Source organism: Hyperoodon ampullatus (genome assembly GCF_949752795.1).
Source record: "Hyperoodon ampullatus genome assembly, chromosome: 10".
Lineage (NCBI taxonomy): Eukaryota > Metazoa > Chordata > Mammalia > Artiodactyla > Ziphiidae > Hyperoodon > Hyperoodon ampullatus.
In genome coordinates, this window is record NC_136923.1 from 33,700,276 (window position 1) to 33,713,703 (window position 13,428).

General features: G+C 36.6%; 1 protein-coding gene across 1 annotated transcript in view; it reads left to right on the forward strand.

The window, feature by feature from the left end:
• Positions 1-13,428, forward strand: part of ERC2 (ELKS/RAB6-interacting/CAST family member 2) — a gene marked incomplete at both ends in the record, with an annotated part of 849,176 nt that overhangs the window by 278,196 nt on the left and 557,552 nt on the right. Inside the window, one exon of the mRNA XM_079713573.1 lies at positions 11,327-11,494. Within this exon, the coding sequence (XP_079569699.1) occupies positions 11,327-11,494 (168 nt within the window). The remainder of the gene's footprint in view (positions 1-11,326; positions 11,495-13,428) is intronic.

Here is a 13,428-nt window from a genome sequence, read left to right on the forward strand (position 1 = left end):
ACTTTTGAGAGGGTAGTGTGATTCCTTATTTAAGCCTGGGTATGGTTGAGCAAGTCTATTAAGACATAGTTATTGCTAAGCATTTAGTCTTGAGTGCTTGTGTTTTGTGCTTTGTGAGATCCCTTAGGCTGTGTGAACTGATTCTAGTTGGGTGAATAATTTATCATGGAACTTGTTAAATTTTAGAGGCATAGACTGATATCCTCTAAAATTGGATTGCTCTCATAGTTCATGGTCATTGTAGCCTATTTGGATAACTTTTCTACAAAGCTTATATGAATATGTTGCTTGTCAACATCATCACACATATCCAAGGAGTTAATGTTTACAATAGTTGGTTACACACATTGACAAGAAAACTGTTTAGTGTCACCATTGGAGTCTCTTGAATTCTTTTGTTTGTTCAGAGTTATATGGATAAAGCTTTCAGTATTGGATTTTGAGCTCTGTGGTCCCCAAAGGGGCACTCAAAGTGGTGCATGTTTAAAGTATTTCCCATTTCCTAATACTGACCACTTAGTTGGGAAGGTAAGAAATGTACTCAAAATACTACCCTGAAGATTTGATGGGAGGAGAGTCCATTTCTGGCTGGAGTAATGCAAGTTGTGTAAGTTTAGTGTTAGCGTTTTTTTTTGTCTAAATAATCAGATTGGTAAGACTACATTAACAGGTCTGGTGAAGAATGCAAACTCAAATCAATATCTGAGCAAACCTAGAAGGATAAGTGAAAATACCATTCCACCCCCAACTCCACACCCATAAGGAAGTAGGAAGAACTCAAGTCTATATGAAATGATAGGCTTTTCCAAAAAAGAAAAGAAATACTAGACTTAAATTGCAAAAATCTAGAGGCTCTAAAACATACATGGGAAATGGAAATGTAGTTGTTAAACTCATTGGGTTTACTGAAGCAGTGATAGAAATGGAAATCATAAGGGGACTTTGGATCCTGTCTGGCAGAAAATGCTAGGTTTGAGGCAGGGACAGTTGACTTTAGAAACTGTTGTTTTAATAGTTCATAAAGACTCGAAGGGTCATGGTAGAGGAACATTTCAGAAATTCTTATGAAATGCTGCACAAGAAGGGCAGTGGAACTCTTTGGAAACCAAACCTGAATTTGGAGCTAAATATCGTTACTTCTTGCTGCTTGTTTGTAGTGAATACGTAGAAAGCTTTTGAGTGCCCCAGAGAACTTTTCTTTCACCAGGTCCTTTGGAGAGGCACCTTCAGGCTGATCACTGTTTATAAAGGTGCCAGGCTTAGAGGTGCTCTTTAATCTGAGCTTTTCTTTAATAGAGGTCTAAATGTTTTCTATCATGATTACTTGGAAGCTTATTATTTTTTTAAATTGAAAAAAGATTTAAAAATTCAACCTAATCATAAAAAATAGCTCCTATAATATCTATGTTCTCATTTGCTTATATTTTTGAAGTTTTAGCTGAAAATTATTTTTATGACCCATTGGTGATAAAATTGACTCAACATTTGATTCCTCTTCATTAACAGGGCATGATCTCAATCAATCTCAATCTCAATATGCAACTATTTGCTCCAAATAGATAATAAAGGCAGCTAATAATAATTCTTATGTACAGACTCACTTTCAGAAATAGAAATAAGTTGAAATAGATAATTTTAAATGTTTCAATGAAAATTTGACATGGAAACAATGTTGTGGTATGAAAAGGGAGTGCTGCTTGCATTAATTATTAAAATGAATAAAGAATGTAGCTGGAGGGAAAGAAAGTATTTTAAGTAGCCATGTGAAATGGCATGCGCCTCCAGTTTGATGTTGAGCAGATGGCTGGGGCTGGTAGGTCCTCTTGAAAGCTTTGTGATTAAATTAAGTAGCAGTGAAGACCTAAATTGCTTTTATAAATATGACATCATAGAATAAACATGACATAACATTTTTGGAATAGTGGAAGGTGAATTGCAAAAAATGTAAAAGCAGAGTTTGGAATCTCAGCTTGTGCAAAGGCAGGGATACCAGACATAGTCAGCCAGGATTGAAATCCGTGCATCTTGCAAGCCCTTTGGCACATGCACGTTGTCCCTGAGAACTGAGACTCTGGGAGACCTTCCTAGCTGTGCAACTCTCCCCTGTTCGAAACTCCAATTTCTACCCCCTACTCCCAAGGCATAGAGGAATCAAGACTGTGAGGGCAAAATCTAAGGGGTAGTGGAAAGCATGAGCTACCTTCAGGAGCACTGCTAAGACTTTAAGAATGGAATGTACCATATAAATAATTGTTTTTCTAGTAGGGAGAGAGTGATGGCATCCCCTGTTCTATACAAGGCTTTGTTCCTAGTTTCACACATTTTTCATCTCCTGATCCCAGTACTTCTACGTTAGCTACTCCCTCTGTTTTCAGAGTTTGCCAAAGATGCCACTCTGCTGTCTTAGATCTCCCCCTTTATTCTGAATTTGTAACACATTTTCTTATTAACCTCTGATGGATTACAAACCTAACAACCCAAACTGCATGATAATAAGCATATCACTTTCTAGACATGAGGGCCATATCTGCAGTGAAAAAGAAGCTGTTTTCTTTGGCAAAGTAGTTTTTTCAGGGTGTTAGTTGTGTCACAGGCATAAGTGGTGGAGGAATTTTCAGACGAGATGAAGTGTGCCTGATGTCCACATGGACTTCATATAAACCATGTGATGTAATTCCGATAGGCTTTTCTTCTTGCCATCACGGAGACAGACCTTTCCCAGCCTCAGTTCTCATGTGTGTTAGATTGCGTCATTTTCCATTTTTATTGAGTTTATGGTTATAAAAGAAGCCAAAGGCATATTTTTATGGAAGAATATGATTTTTTACCCTGTAACTATGTTCCCCTTAGAAAAGCCTTATTCTGTTATTGTCTGCATAAAATATTTATTTAAAATTTACCTCATGGCAGTGATAGTCTGAAAGCTATTTAAAGCAACTGCCTATTCAATATTTATAGACTGAGATAATTTTATCATTATCAATCTATTTTTATTGAATAAAGTAGGTGTATATAGACCCTGCCATGTCTTCCTTCCTATTAAATACCATTCCATTTATGTTAATTTCATTCAAATTCCTACTCCCACATGAAGTTTCTACTCTGATAATTTTTAGAAGGTAGCACAAAATAGGTTTGTTTGTTTGTTTCTTTTTACTATAAACATCATCTTTGTTAAGGCATGTAGAGTTGGAAGTGTTTTTAGCTTTATTTTCAGATAAATCAGTTTCATATGTGGAATCAACTATATACTGTGCTGTCAACTACAACTGCATATGATCTGGGGCTATACCCGCTGAGAAGAGTGCTGATCATGCTGATCACAACAGATTTAATTTATTTTATAATTTTCTGTAATCCTAATCCTGATTTTCCCTCATTTTATTTATATTCTGTTCTTGTGTGAGAGAGATAAAGAGAGGGGTGGGGAGAGGACTTATTTTGTTCTAGCTAAAAATCATAGATTCATCATTTGTTAAATTATAAGGAAATAATGTATTTCATGGATTGCACAGACCTGAGCAGTGCCACCACCTGGTCACACATCCCCAAAGCATGTTGATAATCTATCACAATTCTTTTTCAGTGAACCTTTTAGCATACTCAGAATCCTTCTCAAGACTGACTTCTGGCCAGCCACTACCAAACCTTCAGATTTGGCAAGCAAGATGAAACCTATTTGTCCCCCAATCTAGTCTGATGTCTCCCTGCAAATGGGATTCCATATCAACCTTTCTAGTAAATGCTGTACCCTGAACACTTCTGAAGATGGGGGTGTCTCAGTTCTTCTTAAGCATGCCACTCTGTTCATGCTCAGTAGTTATTGTCAGTAGCTTGCTTCTTATTTAGCTAGTTTTAGTTGTTGAAAAAAAAATGTTGGATCAAATAGAGTTTAAAAACATACAATTTAAAATGTACTTATGAACTTTCAAGTTAGAAAGAATCTGAAGGGCCAAAATTAAGCCAAGGCAGGAGGCTGGAGTGATAAGTAGAGCACTGATTCTGTCTCCTTGTTGGCATTTGCTAGACTGGTGAACTTGAACTTTAGTTTTCACAGTCACAGGGACACTAAAGGAAAGTGACAGAAGCCTGAGTCTGCTCAAGATGAGGAGTCAAATAGGAATCCCACTACCACAGAAAGCTGGGATCCCAGACAGCTACACTCTTAGTGCAGGAATAAAGTAAAAATAAACTCCCCACTCTATTCTCCTCCCCCCTAGACTAAGGGGTTCCAGGGAAAATTATTTGTTTATCTATTTTAAAACTTTGAGCCAAGAGAAAGGTGAAAAAACTAGCTTTGAGAATCCATAACCACAGCTGGCTCTTACGCAGATGTGCAGTGTGAGGTGATCCAAAAACTTTAAGTATCGAATTTAGTTTAAAGGGGCCTTTGCTTGGTTGTGCCCCAGGTATTGGCAGAGACAAATGCACTCAAGGACCACATGTTCACCTTAGACCTCAGTGGTTTTCTCCAGATAAAGTTCCAAAACATATGAGTAAAAAATATTAAAAAATTACAAAACCTGCAAGAAAGCAAGCCACCATAAGTGAAAGCCAGTAGAAAGAATAAACAGCAGAACCAGAAAGCAAGGACTGCAGAAATTGAAATTTTAAGGCAAACACTATGAAATAAACATGTTTAATATGTTTAAAATATAAAAGGAGTTGAAAATATGAATAAAGGGCAAGACCAAGCAAATTTAAAAGGAACCAAATAAAATGTCTAGAAATAGGAAAATATACAAATGGAAATTTAAAAGTTTGATAAATAGGTTTAACTGCAGAGTGGTCATAGCAGAAGAGAAATTTAATAAACTAGAAAACAGGGCAGAAGAAATAAAAGATAAAATGATGGAATACATGAAAGATAAGATACATAGAAGATAGAATAAGAAGCTGTAGCACAAGTCTAACCTGAATTCTCCAGAGAAAGAGAGATGGAGTGTAGGGACAGTCACTATTCAGAAGCCGTATTTGAAGAGATGAAAGCTGAGAATTTTCCAAAACTGATGACAGCTATCAGTCCACAAATTCAGGAATCTCAAAATACCCCAAATAGGATATAAATAAAATGAAATCTATTTGCATAAAAATAAAGCCATAAAATCTTAGAGGCAAAGAAAAAGTCTTAAAAAGTAGAACATTTGTCCAAAGGAGGTATATGAATGGCAAATAAGTGTACGAAAAGATGTTTGATAGCATCTTAATCATTAGAGAAATCAAAACCATAATGAGATACCACTTCATACTCACTGGAACGGTGATAAGTAAAAAGACAGATAATAACAAGTGTTGGTGAGAGTATGAAGAAATTAGAACCCTCGGGTTGCTAGTGTGAATACAAAATGGTATAGTCACTTTGGAAATCAGTTTAGAAATTCTTCAAAAAGCTAAACATATATAGTTACCATGTGGCCTAGCAATTCCACACCTATGTTTGTACCCAAGAGAAATAAAAACATATGTCTCCACAGACTTGCACATGAATGTTCTTACCAGCATTATTCATAATAGCCAAAACATGGAAACAACCTAAGTGTCCACCATGAGATGAATGGATAGAAACTATATGACATCTTCATATAGTGATATATATTCAGCCATAAAAAACAATGAAGTACTGATACTTGGTACAACATGGATGAACCTTGAAACGTGCTATGTGAAAAAAGCCAGTCACAAAGTACATATATTGTGAGAGTCCATTTATATGAAGTTCCCAGAAAGGGCCAATCCATAGAGACAAAGTAGATTATTGGTTGCCTAGGACTTGGGCGTAGGGGATAAGGAAAGGAGAGTGACTTCTAATAGTTACAAAGTTTCATATTGAGATGATGAAAAGTTTCTAAAATTTGCTTATGCTGATGGCTGCCCAATTTTGTAAATATACTAAAAACAATCACCTGTATGCTTTAAGTAGGTGAATCGTACGGCATATAAATTATATTTCAATAAAGCTGTTAAAAAAGGCAACTAGGGCCTCCCTGGTGGCGCAGTGGTTGAGAGTCCGCCTGCCGATGCAGGGGATACGGGTTCGTGCCCCGGTCTGGGAGGATCCCATATGCCGCGGAGCGGCTGGGCCCGTGAGCCATGGCTGCTGAGCCTGCGCATCCGGAGCCTGTGCTCCGCAACGGGAGAGGCCACAACAGTGAGAGGCCCGCATACCACAAAAAAAAAAAAAATAATAAAAAATAAAATAAAATGAAATCTATTTGCATAAAAATAAAGCCATAAAATCTTAGAGGCAAAGAAAAAGTCTTAAAAAGTAGAACATTTGTCCAAAGGAGGTATATGAATGGCAAATAAGTGTACGAAAAGATGTTTGATAGCATCTTAATCATTAGAGAAATCAAAACCATAATGAGATACCACTTCATACTCACTGGAACGGTGATAAGTAAAAAGACAGATAATAACAAGTGTTGGTGAGAGTATGAAGAAATTAGAACCCTCGGGTTGCTAGTGTGAATACAAAATGGTATAGTCACTTTGGAAATCAGTTTAGAAATTCTTCAAAAAGCTAAACATATATAGTTACCATGTGGCCTAGCAATTCCACACCTATGTTTGTACCCAAGAGAAATAAAAACATATGTCTCCACAGACTTGCACATGAATGTTCTTACCAGCATTATTCATAATAGCCAAAACATGGAAACAACCTAAGTGTCCACCATGAGATGAATGGATAGAAACTATATGACATCTTCATATAGTGATATATATTCAGCCATAAAAAACAATGAAGTACTGATACTTGGTACAACATGGATGAACCTTGAAACGTGCTATGTGAAAAAAGCCAGTCACAAAGTACATATATTGTGAGAGTCCATTTATATGAAGTTCCCAGAAAGGGCCAATCCATAGAGACAAAGTAGATTATTGGTTGCCTAGGACTTGGGCATAGGGGATAAGGAAAGGAGAGTGACTTCTAATAGTTACAAAGTTTCATATTGAGATGATGAAAAGTTTCTAAAATTTGCTTATGCTGATGGCTGCCCAATTTTGTAAATATACTAAAAACAATCACCTGTATGCTTTAAGTAGGTGAATCGTACGGCATATAAATTATATTTCAATAAAGCTGTTAAAAAAGGCAACTAGGGCTTCCCTGGTGGCGCAGTGGTTGAGAGTCTGCCTGCCGATGCAGGGGACACGGGTTCGTGCCCCGGTCTGGGAGGATCCCACATGCCGCAGAGCGGCTGGGCCCGTGAGCCATGGCCGCTGAGCCTGCGTGTCTGGAGCCTGTGCTCCACAACGGGAGAGGCCACAACGAGAGGCCCGCGTACCGCAAAAAAAAAAAAAAAAAGGCAACTAGTGGAAAAAAGCCCCATTACCTTTAAAGGAATGAATTTGGAGTGAGAGCTTGACTTCTTAATAGCTTCCGTTAAGCAGAAGGTGGAATTATATGCTCAATGTGCAGAGAGAACATATCTCTTAACCTAGAAGATTACTTTTAATAGTCAACAACAATATTCATAAAGAAAGAATAAAGTTGACATATTTTTAGACCAAAATTGAGTTTGCCACCAAAGAAAATTTTAAATGATGCATTTCAGGCACAAGGAGATTCCTAAAGGAATATCTGAGGTGAAAGAATGAATAATGAACAAAGATAGTGACAAATGTGGGGGTAAATCTAAACAAACATGGACTGTAAAAAAAAAATGGTGAGTGAAAAACAAAACAGGAAAGAGCTAAAACATATGATGACAATGTGAATGTCAAGACGATGGTGACTGGACTTAAAGTGTCTCAAGATCCTTATATTATTCAGAAAGAAGATAAGCATAGATTGGCTTTAGACTTAAATAAATGTAAGCCTGCTGTGATTTCTAGGGTAATACCCTAACAGTTAGAAATAAATAAAGCAAACACATTAAATAAGTATAAAAGTATAACTTTTAAAAGAGTAGAGGCAAAAAAATAGAATGAGAAAAAAAGTCATTCAAAACAAGGCAAGAAAGAAAAGAGAAGAAATAGAAATGGTAGCATATATAGAAAGCGCAATAATGGTTGAAATAAATTCACATGTATCCACAATGATAATGAATGCTCCACTAATTTTATAAGATACGAGAAAAGAATCTGGGTATATGCTATTTATAAGAAACTTCTCCAATATAAGGTTAAAGATACACCGAAAATGAAAAAAAAAAAAACAAACTGATCAAATACCAATCATAAGAAAGCTGTTGTAGACTTTGAGGCAAAGAAACCATTTGAGAGCTGAAAAATTTGCAAAATCGAAAATTGAAAATTTGAAAAATTGATTATTTCACCATTATAGTGGATGGTTTTAACCCACTCTCAAGTAATCAACAGATGAATCACATTAGAAGATCAAAATACAGATGACTTAAACTACCCAATTAAAAGTGTTATCAAATGTCATGCACATAATACAGAATATCGCACCCAACAATTGTTGGATCCATATTCTTTTCAAGCACATAGTAAACAGTACATTTATGATAACTGACCACATACTGTGCATTAAGCAAGATACACCAAATTTCAAATGATGAGTGTAGAACAGGCCATGTTCTCTGTTCACAAAGCAAGTAAGAAATAAAAACCACAGAGATAACTAGGAAACATCTATATATTTGGTGATTAAGAAACATACTTCTAAATCATTCATGAGTCAGGAAATAAATCATAATGGAGATTGGAAAATATTTAAGACTGAACAATAATGTCAATACTACATATCAAACTAGGGAGAGTGAGCTAAAATGATACAGGAAAATTTATGGTCTGAAGGCTTACACATGGAAAGAAAAAAGTATGAAAATTAGTGAGATTAGATTCCAACTTAAAGTTAGGAAGAGAAAATAGAATAAATCCAAGGAAAGTAGTAAGAAGAAAATAATTTTAAAAGGAGAGCAAAAATTAATGAAATAGAAAATAAAAATGTTGGATGATCAACAGAACCAAAATTGGCTCTTTGAAGAGATTATTTATTGGGACATGCTTCTGCTGAGATTCATCAAGAAAAAGAGAGTAAATATGAAGACTATTAGGAATGAAAAAAAAGATAATCATAGATGCCATAGATATCAAAAGATAAATGGGTTTTATGAAAACTTCCTGCCAATAAAGGTGAAAATTTAGATGAAATGAAAAAATTTTAAATGAAAAACAACTTCTCAAAATTGATTCTCATAATTGGAAATATGAATATTCCTATAATCATTAAAGATGGATGAAGTAAGTAATGGTCTTTGGAGAAAGAAAATACCAGCTCTGGATAGTTTTTCTGGTGATTTCTAGTGAACATTAATGGGAAAAAATTTGCAATTTTACATAAACCATTTCAGAACACATTAAAAGAAGGAACACTCCCTACTTTATTTGGAAGGCTAAGTTGATACTAAAACCTGACAAGGAAAGCTACAAGATAGGAAAATTACAAATCAATCTTACCCATAAACATAGAAAAGATTCTGATAAAATATTAGCAAGGTGAATCCAGTAACATATAAAAAATATACTGCATCATGATGAAGTGAAATTGTTCATAGTAATGCAAAGGGAGAGTAATATTTTTAAAATCCATTAATATAATTTATTATAACATATTAAAGTTGAAAAATGTGATAAATCATGAGATGCAGAAAAAATGTTTGATAATATTAAACATTCCTTAATGATTAAAAAAAACAACTCTTGGCAAAGTTGTAATAAAAGGGAACTTTCTAAAACTTAAGAGTACCTATAAAAAACTAAAGCAAACATCGAACTTAATGATGAAACATTGAAATTCTTCCCTTTAAGACCAAGAACAAGACAGAGGAGCCACAGTTTCCACCAGGCCTCTCTGTCTTTCTGAATGGCTTGACCATGGGCTGGTATGGGCTTCCTCACAGCCTGGTGGTTGCAGGGTGGTTGGACTTCTGTCTTGGTGGTTGGCTTCCAGTGGGAGGAAGCTGAAGCTGCCAGTCCTCCTACAGGCTAGGGCTAGAACAGGCATATGACACATGCTGCATTTAGCTGGTTGAAGCAAGTCACAGTCCAGCCCAGGTTCAAGAGGATGGTGAATAGACTTCTCCTCTAGTTGTGAGGAACGGCATGTGTGTACAAGTGGGAGGAAATTGGTGGCAGTCATTTTTGGAGATCATCGACCACAACTCCTACGAGACTGGCAAAAATGTGAAAGGCCAGTGACATATGATATTGTCAAAGGCATGGAGTGATTGATACATTTACACACTGCTTGTGACCATGAAAATTAATATAACTGCTTTAGAAAACACTTTGGTGCTATCTGGTGAAGTTGAAGATGTGCATACTATGTGGTCCGGCAATTTAACTCCTAGGTTATTTTTACTATGTGTACCAGATGATATGTATAAGAATGTTCAGAATAGCACATTTTGTAATAGCAAAAAGCCCTGGAAGCAAACCCAAATGTATATCAACAGCAGAATAGACAAATTTTAATGAAGTCTTACAATGGAACACTGTACTTCATTGAAAGTGAACAAATTGCACATACAATAACTTGATATAATCTCCAGGACGTAAGACTGAGTAGAAAAAAGCAAAGTGCTAAAAAAAAATACACAGTGCAAATAAAGTTAAAAACCATGTAAAACTAAATAGTGTATTATTTAGAGATGTAATAAATATATGGTGAGCCTAAAAGACAAGCAAGAAAAGGACAAACACAAAATTTAGGGTGGTAGCTATTTCCAAAGTGAGAGAGAAGGAGATAGAAATGGGTAATTCTAATGATCCTTTTGGTGAATAGAATGATGGATGTTTCTTGTATTATTTTTCTATGTTATATGTATTTTATGTTCGTGTCTTTTTAGTGTTTAATGTAAGAAAAAAATCCCTCAGTGCTTACTTTTTTGGGGGTGAGGATTCTTTTCTGTCAAGTGATGCCCTTGAATGATCATTTCCATTGTGGAGTAGCAGAGAAGGTCCAGGTTCTGTCTTGGGTAACTACCTTTGTCAGCTCCCTGTTGACACTTCTGAGGACCATGGTCAGTAGACTTTGTGGTTTCTTGGATGAGTTGTAGGTTTGGCCAGGAAGCCTTCATTCCACTGTAAACCTTGGTTCTCAGTGGTGTGGAAGGTAGAAGGCAGGCTGCTGACCTTACCTTTCCTATTTTTTACTCTGAGTCACCTTTAAAGAGCCTCCCCAGACCCCTAAGACTGAGTGACTCCCAAGGCCATATATTTAAGCAAACTCATGGTCTGCCTTGTTGGATGAATGATCACTGGTTCTTGGAAATTAAGAGAATTCAGTAGTTCTCAAATGTAAAGAGTAGGAGCTGTGGCTCTAATTTTTTTGTAATTTCATTTTTCACAGATTGATCAGCTGAAGCAGGAGCTTTCAAAGAAGGAGTCAGAACTTCTTGCCTTACAAACAAAGCTTGAAACTCTTAGCAATCAGAATTCAGATTGCAAGCAACACATTGAAGTGCTTAAAGAGTCGCTTACTGCCAAAGAACAGAGGGCTGCCATCCTTCAGACTGAGGTAAGGCACTGTTTCAGGACTCCAGGCAGCAGACACTGAGTTGATAGAAAATATCCTATCTGAAGAGCTTTCTTTTCAAGATCTCATATCCAAATCCTTGTGGCCAGATACATCTTGGATATCAGATATCTTGGGGATTTGGGAAAGGTCAGATCCATTGCATGTATCATAGATTGTGTAACACTCCCAATGGGGTTGCAGCAACATCGCATAAGCAAACATACAGATATTTCTGCAGTAAAAATTTCTCTTACACTAAAGTAGAGTAAATAAAGACTATATAAGGAGCCTTCTGTTGGTTCGTGTTAGGTTGTGCCACCAAAGGAGTTTGCTTCACACTTGGATTTTTTTTTTTTCATTTTTCAGAGTTTTTTCGCAGCTGGGAACCATAGATAAATGATTGGATTGGAAACGGTTTCATTTTATCAAAAATCATAAAAGTGTCAGGATGTCATCTACCTTACTTTACTGTGTATCTGTGTAGGTCCCCCTCCTGGCACCCTTGGGTTTCTCACATCCTAAGCAGTATCCTCAATTTTCAAGATGCTTTTACCCATTGAAGAAAGCTGATATTGTGTTAGTTTCTTAAATGAAATGTGGTTTGTTATTTCTTATTCATACTAAGAAAAAAACCCAAATACATGTTGCTATCCTATTTTCTTGCTTCTCATTGGATTATATCTCATTGCTAAGAAATGCAAAACACAAGCTAGTTATTATGTAAATGAAACAGTTGCCAGAAAATAAATGATTAAATGGGGCCAATAGCAAAGAATGCAGTGAATCTCCCTGATTTTTGTGTTGAGGATTTTTGAGGATTTTTGTGTTACATGGATTACTTTAGGAGAAGGCAGTCTAATTGAGTTGCATGTTGTCTCTTGTGTTCTTGGAGCCATGTCTTTGCATGTATACATTTTTGGGTCTGTGGGTAGGTTTGGATTTTCTGTAGGAGTTAATGGGGCCATGCCAGTTAGTAGGTCTGTGCCCTCAGTCAAGGTGCAGGACAATGTCCAGAGGAGAAAGGAAACAAGTTCCAGGTTGGATAGGTCTTGGCATGGACCTGATAGGTCTATGCACTTGATTGGCCAATAGGCAGTTAATTGATTGCTTCGAATCAAAGCTGTCATTTTGGCTTCAATGATGTAGATATTTTTTATATTTATTTTTTTTATTACTTTCTGCTTTATAACAAAGTGAATCAGTCATACATATACATCTGTTCCCACATCCCTTCCCTCATGCATCTCCCTCCCTCCCACCCTCCCCATCCCACCCCTCCAAGCAGTCACAAAGCACCCAGCTGATCTCCCTGTGCTCTGCGGCTGCTTCCCACTAGCTATCTTACGTTTGGTAGTGTATATATGTCCATGCCTCTCTTTCGCTTTGTCACAGCTTACCCTTCCTCCTCCCCATATCCTCAAGTCCATTCTCAAGTAGGTCTGTGTCTTTATTTCTGTCTTACCCCTATGTTCTTCATGACATTTTTTTTTCTTAAATTCCATATATATGTGTCAGCATACAGTATTTGTCTTTCTCTTTCTGACTTACTTCACTCTGTATGACAGACTCTAGGTCCATCCACCTCATTACAAATAGCTCAATTTCAATTCTTTTTATGGCTGAGTAATATTCCATTGTATATATGTGCCACATCTTCTTTACCCATTCATCCGATGATGGACACTTAGGTTGTTTCCATCTCCGGGCTATTGTAAATAGGGCTGCTATGAACATTTTGGTACATGTCTCTTTTTGAATTATGGTTTTCTCAGGGTATATGCCCAGTAGTGGGATTGCTGGGTCATATGGTAGTTCTATTTGTAGTTTTTTAAGGAACCTCCATACCGTTCTCCATAGTGGCTGTACCAATTCACATTCCCACCAGCAGTGCAAGAGGGTTCCCTTTTTTCCACACCCTCTCCAGCATTTGTTGT